Source organism: Chiloscyllium plagiosum, chromosome 5 (assembly GCF_004010195.1).
Source record: "Chiloscyllium plagiosum isolate BGI_BamShark_2017 chromosome 5, ASM401019v2, whole genome shotgun sequence".
NCBI classification, from domain to species: Eukaryota; Metazoa; Chordata; class Chondrichthyes; order Orectolobiformes; family Hemiscylliidae; genus Chiloscyllium; species Chiloscyllium plagiosum.
In genome coordinates this window covers 122,755,102-122,763,277 of record NC_057714.1, presented here as the reverse complement: position 1 = coordinate 122,763,277, position 8,176 = coordinate 122,755,102, and the positions used below count along the sequence as shown (strand labels likewise).

The 8,176-nt window shown below is 46.7% G+C and overlaps 1 protein-coding gene across 1 annotated transcript in view; it reads left to right on the top strand.

Annotated features, from left to right (window-relative positions):
- Positions 1-8,176, top strand: part of LOC122550355 (IQ motif and ankyrin repeat domain-containing protein 1-like) — a 159,804-nt gene that overhangs the window by 71,563 nt on the left and 80,065 nt on the right. Inside the window, exon 9 of the mRNA XM_043691084.1 lies at positions 2,821-2,920. Within this exon, the coding sequence (XP_043547019.1) occupies positions 2,821-2,920 (100 nt within the window). The remainder of the gene's footprint in view (positions 1-2,820; positions 2,921-8,176) is intronic.

Sequence of the window (8,176 nt, the reverse complement as noted above, 5' to 3'; positions counted from 1 at the left end):
GCACCCGGGAGGCAACAAACCATCCGTGAGTCTCGCCCATGTCCACAGAACCTCCTGTCCGTCCCTCTAACTAGAGAGTCCCCTATAACTAGTGCTCTCCTCCTCTCCCCCTTTCCCTTCTGAGCCTCAGAGCCGGTCTTGTGCCAGAGACCCGGTCACTGCAGCTTACCCCTGCTAGGCCGTCCCCCCCAAGAGTATCCAAAGCGGTATACTTATTGTTGAGGGGAACGACCACAGGGGATCCCTGCACTGCCTGCTTCCTCCCCTCCCCTGCAGATCTTGCAGAATCTGTCTAAGGGGTGACCTTAACAGAGTTTTATCAAATCATGAGGGGTCTGGATAGGGTAAATAGACAAAGTCTTTTTTCTGGGGTGGGAGGGGGTCCAGAACTAGAGGGCATAGGTTTAGAGTGAGAGGGGAAAGATGAAAAAGAGACCTACAGGGCAACGTTTTCACTCAGAGGGTGGTATGTGTATGGAATGAGCTGCCAGAGGAAGTGGTGGAGGCTGGTACAATTACAACATTTAAAAGGCATCTGGATGGGTATATGAATAGGAAGGGTTTGGAGGGATATGGACCAAGTGTTGGCAAATGGGACTAGATTGGGGTGGGATATCTGGTCGGCATGGACAAATCAGACCGAAGGGTCTGTTTCTATGCTGTACATCTCTATGACTCTGTGACTGTATCTGTGGAGAGAAATCAGAGTTTATGTTTTGAACTGAGTGATCTTTCCTTAGTACTGAGGAAGAGTCACTCAACCCAACCATTAACTCTGTTTTCCCACCACAGGTGCTGGCAGAGCACTGAGTTTTTCCAGCAATTTCTACTGTTGTTTCTAATTTACAGCATCTGTAGTTCTTTTGGCTTTCATCAGGGCAGTTTACCAACCAACTACCTCAGCATTTCTGTCCCATTATACTGACTCCAAGCTGTTTCTGGGGTCAGTGAGACAAATCCATTTGTAGAGGGAGCTTTACTCTGTATCTAACCCTGTGCTGTCCCTGTCCTGGGACTGTTTGATGGGGGGACAGTGTAGAGGGAGTTTTACTCTGTATCTAACCCTGCGCTGTCCCTGTCCTGGGAGTGTTTGATGGGGGGACAGTGTAGAGGCAGCTTTACTCTACATCTAATCCCATGCTGTCCCTGTCCTGGGTGTGTTTGATGGAGGGACAGTGTAGAGGCAGCTTTACTCTGTATCTAACCCCGTGATGTCCCTGTCCTGGGAGTGTTTGGTGGGGGGACAGTGTAGAGAGAGCTTTACTCTGTATCCAACCCTGTGCTGTCCCTGTCCTGGGAGTCTTTGGTGGGGACAGTGTAGAGGGAGCTTTACTCTGTATCTAACCCAGTGCTGTCCCTGTCCTGGGAGTGTTTGATGAGGGGATAGTGTAGAGAAAGATTTACTCTGTATCTAACCCTGTGCTGACCCTGAAGTGGGAGTGTTTGATGGGGACAGTGTAGAGGGAGCCTTAATCTGTATCTAACCCCGTGCTGTCCCTGTCCTGGGAGTGTTTGATGAGGGGACAGTGTAGAGAAAGCTTTACTCTGTATCTAACCCTGTGCTGACCCTGAAGTGGGAGTGTTTGATGGGGACAGTGTAGAGGGAGCCTTAATCTGTATCTAACCCCGTGCTGTCCCTGTCCTGGGAGTGTTTGATGAGGGGATAGTGTAGAGAAAGCTTTACTCTGTATCTAACCCTGTGCTGTTCCTGTCCTGGAGTGTTTGATGGGGGAATAGTGTAGAGGGAGCTTTACTCTGTATCTAACCCCGTGCTGTCGCTGTCCTGGGAGTGTTTGGTGGGGACAGTGTAGAGGGAGCTTTACTCTGTATCTAACCCCGTGCTGTCCCTGTCTTGGGAGTGTTTGATGGGGACAGTGTAGAGGGAGCTTTACTCTGTATCTAACCCTGTGCTGTCCTTGTCCTGGGGGTGTGTGATGGGCCAGTGTAGAGGGAGCTTTACTCTGTATCTGACCCCGTGCTGTCTCTGTCCTGGGAGTGTTTGACGGGGGACAGAATAGGGGGAGCTTTACTCTGTATCTGACCCCGTGCTGTCTCTGTCCTGGGAGTGTTTGATGGGGGACAGTATAGGGGGAGCTTTACTCTGTATCTAACACCGTGCTGTCCCTGTCCTGGGAGTGTGTGATGGGGCCAGTGTAGAGGGAGCTTTACTTTTGTCGAGCCCATTTCCCTTGGGTGTTTTCTTTTGTTCACCCTGAGGATGTAAGTGTCGCTGTATCACATTAATGTCATTTTTATGGAAATTCCTCTTCAATAAATGATCTTGTAGTGTCTACTTAGGCCTTTTTGCTCAGGGAAAATGTCTGTATAGGAGCCAGGAGTATACTCAAGAACTGGTGGGAAAGCAGCAAGTGATGCTTTTACCTTTTTGTTTGTTCGTGTGAAGGTGGTATCACAGGCAATGCCAGCTTTTATTGCCCATCCCAAATTGTCCAGTGCGCAGTTAAGTGTCAAACACATTACAGAGGATCTGGAGTCACTTGTAGACCAGACTGGGTAAGGATACCCTTCTCTAAAGCGCTTTATCATTCTGGATAGGCTTTTATGACAATGATTACAAAGTCACCATTGTATTAGATTTTAATTCCAAATTTTATCAAATTCAAATGTCACTATCTGCCACAATCGGAGTCGAACCCATGCACCCGCAACATCCACCGGAGGTTTTGATGGTCCAGTCACACCAGCGCGACACCAGCACCTGGTCAGAGTTATAAACACTAAAGGCTGGGATGAGTTATTATCGAGTAAGGAAGTTCCAACATTCTCTTACATGCTCCTAAAATGACTTTCTTTCTTTAGAAGCATCCTTGACAAAGCCTATAGGGGCCCTGTGTCACATTCGTGAGCTGGATGATGTGCTACTGAAGGATGTTGGGAACAAGATCAAACAAGATGGCAGGTACCAGCTTAAATATCCAAACTGCTTCTCTAGAGTAGTCTCAGGTTGCAGGGAGTGTGTTGATGGAGAGTGGGCAGGAGCTGAAGTGTTCCCATCCAGCCTGCTCCATCATGACAATGCTATTCTCTTCTAATCTTACAACAAGAATTGTTTCGCAAACACTATCCATTGGCAGTAGAGAAGCTTGAAATGTCTAGACATTGTGAATGGTGTGATGCATTTACTTTCTCAATTCCTTCTCTTTCTCAATTACTTCCTAAGTGAACAGGCAACACTAAAAAGATACCAAAAGAGTCAGGGAGTGGAGTAATCCTGGATTAGAGATTCCCTACTGTGTGGAAAGAGGCCAGTTTGCCCATCAGGACTGCACCAACCCTCCAAACCACATCCCACCCAGATCCAGTCATCCATCTTATCCCCATAACTCTGCATTTCCCATGACCAATCCACCTAACCTGCACATCTGTGCACCATAGGAGGTAACCCACACAAGCACAGGGAGAACGTGCAAACTCCATACAGACAGTCACCTGATGCAGGAATTGAACCCAGGTCCCTGGTGCTATGAGGCAGTAGTGCTCACCACTGAGCTACTGTGGCATCCACCCGCAATTTAGGATTGAAAATAAACAGTTGTTCAGGGTCAAGAATATAAAAGGTTTTAGGAGTGGGTGTTTCAAATGATTTCAGATCTGAAATGCACAAAATATCAGGAGTATGCAGGAATATGCTGATCACACAAACGTCAATCTATATCTGGACTGTGTAAACCCAATTAGTACAAATATTGGCGGGTTGAGGGATTTCAAATTCCTGAAATGGAAACTGAAATAACTCCACAGAGACCATAATCCCGTCACCAAATCACCCTTTATTCACACGTGCATCGACCTTGACACTGATCCAGCTCCCAGAGGGAACAGAATGTCTGAGCCTCCTGTTTATTTTTTTATAAACTACTGCCTAACTGTGGTAGCACTTATATTTTCCCCCAGCTCCCATGTGTGTGCGCAGGTGTGAGACACAGTGAAAGACACAAGGTGTACAAAGTTTTATTCAACTTCCACCACCAGGAAGGAAAGAAACACCCAAGTGGCCAGTGACAAGCACTGCCCTTCACATTAAAGGGCAATGCTGTGTGATCAGACAGCGAAGGGGAGGGCAGGGATTAAATCAAAATAAAACTGGTCAGGGAAATAATGCACTGGCAGAGTCAGAATCATTGGTGTACTTTAAGCGGCAATTGGATAGGTACATGGATGGGTGCTTAAGCTAGGACAAATGTTCGGCACAACATCGTGGGCCGAAGGGCCTGTTCTGTGCTGTATTGTTGTATGTTCTATGTTCTATGTTCATTTTGAAAACCCTGGCTAACCCTAGTGGGGTTAAGCCAGTACCTGGTGGTGGCCTTTACTTGGGACAATCACTCTGGCACCCCATAATAATATGCCGTTCTCTCGGTGATCTGCTCTCACCGGGTCCAGAAAGGTTTCAGTTCTGGTTGTGACGGCCCATCACCACCAGCTGGTTTAGTTTTGCCAGGACGGGATGTTTTTGTGCCCACAGTCTGATATTATCATGGAAGGGGGCCCAGAATGTTTAAAATCAGAATGGACTCTTCTCGTGGTGGCACCACCAATGGTATATCTGACAGTGGGACTTGGCTCGAGATATCCACATTTGCTACTTGGCCTCCTGGACGGTGTTCCCATTTATAATTGCACCCATTTAGAATGAGAGCCCACCACTGAACTTGACCTGAAGCTATGGGTGGTACAGCCTTGACCTCTTGGAATAGCCCTAGCAGGAATTTGTGGTTTGTTACTATTACAAATTTACGTCTGTAAAAACATTGGGGGAGCTTTCTCACACCAAAACTGACCACCAAACTTTCCTTCTCTATCTCGGCATATTTGCGCCGTTTGGCGTTAGCAAAAGTCCAGGAAGCATGCCCCATTGGGCATTCCTCTCTGTTAGGCCATCTGTGAGTCAACACTACCCCAATACCATACAGAGAGACATCACATGTCAACAGTACACCTCACCTGGGATCCGAATGGGCCAACACCTTAGATGATGATAACTGCTTCTCCTAAAGGCTATGTCTTGGCTATGAGACCATTTCCAAGGCTGACCCTTCTTTAAGAGCAGATATAAGGGTGCCAGGCTGGAGGCCAGGTTATGTATGAACTTTCCATACAACTGCCTTGGAAAAACTTCTGAGCACGATTCCAAGTTTTCCAAGTGCTCTTTATCAGTCTTTCCCGTTATTAGCACATCATTTAGATAAATGGTGACCTGGGATAGACCTTGTAAAATGTTCTCCATGATCAGCTGGAAAATAGCACAGGCTGATTATTCCCCAAAAGGCAGTGTCGTATATTGGTACAAAGCCTTATGGATATTAATTGTAGCATACTTCTGGGACTCCTCATCCAGTGACAATGCATGGTTCATATTCAGCTTCATGAAGGACGGATCCCTGCCAGCTTTGCGAGTAAGTCCTCCAAATTAGGAGCTGGGTATTTATCCAGCTGTAAGAAACATAGAACATTACAGTGTAGTACAGGCCCTTCGGCCCTCGATGTTGCACCGACCTGAAGCCCATCTAACCTACACTATCCCGTTTGTGTCCAGATGGACTCTTCATGGTTACAAAGGCCCAACAATGTCTCTTCTTCCTCAGGCAGCTGAGCAAATTTACCATGACGGTGAATACCCTTGCCAACCTTTATAGGTGCACCATCGAGAGCATTCTGTCTGGATGTATCACTACCTGGTATAGCAACTGTACCATTCAAGATCAGAGACGGTTACAGAGAGTGGTGAACTCGGCCCGGACAATCACAAAGGCCCACCTCCTATCTATGGAATCCATCTACCAGGCCCGCTGTCAAGGAAAGGCCGCCAGCATTCTTAAAGATCCATCCCACCCTGGCAATGTCTTTCCCTCCATTCCAGGCAACATCCTAATAAATCTCCTCTGCACTCTTTCCAAAGCTTCCACATCCATTCTAAAATGCAGTGACCAGAACTATATGCAATACTCCCAAGTGCAGCCGCACCAGAGTTTTGTACAGCTGCAGCATGAACTTATGGTTCCGAAACTCAATCCCTCGACTAATAAAAGCTAACTCATCGTATGCCTTCTTAACAACCCTATCAGCCTGGGTGGCGACTTTCAAGGATCTATGTACCTGGACACTGAGATCCCTCTGCTCATCTACATTACTAAGAATCTTACCATTAGCCCAGTACTCTGCATTCCTGTTACTCCGTCCAAAGTGAATCACCTCACACATTTCCACATTAAACTCCATTTGCCACCTCTCAGCCCAGCTCTGCAGCTTATCTATGTCCCTCTATAACCTAAACCATCATTTGGCACTATCCACAACTCTATTGACCTTAGTGTCATCCACAAATTTACTAACCCATCCTTCTATGCCCTCATCCAGGTCATTTATAAAAATGACAAACAGCTGTGCACCCAAAACACATCCTTGTGGTGCACCACTACTAACTGAACTCCAGGATGAATATTTCCCATCAACTACCCTCTGTCTTCTTTCAGCTAGCCAATTACTGATCCCAACTGCTAAATCACCCTCATCCCATGCCTCCTTATTTTGTGCAATAGCCTACAGTGTGGAACCTTATCAAACACCTTACTGAAATCCATATCCACCATACCAACTGCTTTACCCTCATCCACCTGTTTGGTCACCTTCTCAAAGAACTCAATAAGGCTTGTGAGGCACAACCTACTCTTCACAAAACCACATTGACTATCCCTAATCAGCTTATTCCTTTCCAGATGATTATAAATCCTATCTCTTATAACCCTTTCCAACACTTTACTCACAACTGAAGTAAGGCTCATGGTCCATAATTTCCAGGGTTGGCTCTACTCCCGTTCCTGAACAAGGGAACAACATTTGCCAACATCCTCCAGTTTTCTGGCACTACTACTGTCGACAATGATGACATAAAGATCAAAGCCAAAGACTCTGCAATCTCCTCCCTGGCTTCCCAGAGAATCCGAGGATAAATCCCATCCGGCCCAGGGGACTTATCTATTTGTACACTTTCCAGAATTACTAATACCTCCTCTTAATGTACTTCAATCCCATCTAGTCTCGTAGCCTCGATTTCAGCATTCTCCTTGACCACATTGTCTTTTTCCAATGTGAATACAGAGGAAAAGTATTCATTTAGCACTTCCCCTATCTCCTCTCACTCCACCCACTATGATTGATTGACCCTAATCTTTCTCTGGTCATTCTTTTATTCTTGATATACCTATAGAAAGCCTTAGGGTTTTGCTTGATCCTCTCCACCAATAACTTCTCATGTCCCCTCCTGGCTCATCTTAACTCTTTGTTTAGGTCTTTCCTGGCTACCTTGTAACTCTCAAGCGCATAACTGAGCCCTCACATCTCATCCTAACATAAGCCGCATTCTTCCTCTTGAGATTCAACTTCTTCAGTAAACCATGGTTCCCACACTCGACCACTTCCTCCCTGCCTGACAGTTACATACTTATCAAGGACACACAGTAGCTGGTCCTTGAATAAGCTGTACATTTCAATTGTGCCCATCCCCTGCAGTTTCCTTCCCCATCCTGTGCATCCTAAATCTTGCCTAATCACATCGTAATTGCCTTTCCCCCAGCTATAACTCTTGGCCTGCAGAATATACCGTTGCTAAATAAACATAACCAAATTGTGGTCACTATCAGCAAATGCAGACAGTTCACTGTTTGTTTAAAATCCCCACAAAGGCGAATGACCCGTCTGGCTTTGTGACCAGTGCTGGCCTTTCCACCCACTGGGCTGGTTTGATGATTCCTTCCCTTCCCAGCCTCCCTGATTTCTGCCTCTGCTTTTGCCTGTAAGGCAAATGGCACTGGGTGGGGCTTGCAGAATCATGGGATTACTTCCTAGTCGGAGGAGAAAGTGAGGACTGCAGATGCTGGAGATCAGAGCTGAAAATGTGTTGCTGGAAAAGCGCAGCAGGTCAGGCAGCAACCAAGGAACAGGAGAATCGACGTTTCGGGCATGAGCCCTTCTTCAGGAATGAGGAAAGTGTGTCCAGCAGGCTAAGATAAAAGGTAGGGAGGAGGGACTTGGGGGAGGGGCGTTGGAAATGCGATAGGTGGAAAGAGGTCAAGGTGAGGGTGATAGGGCAGAGAGGGGGTGGAGGCGGAGAGGTCAGGAAGAAGATTGCAGGTTAGGAAGGCAGTGCTGAGTTCGA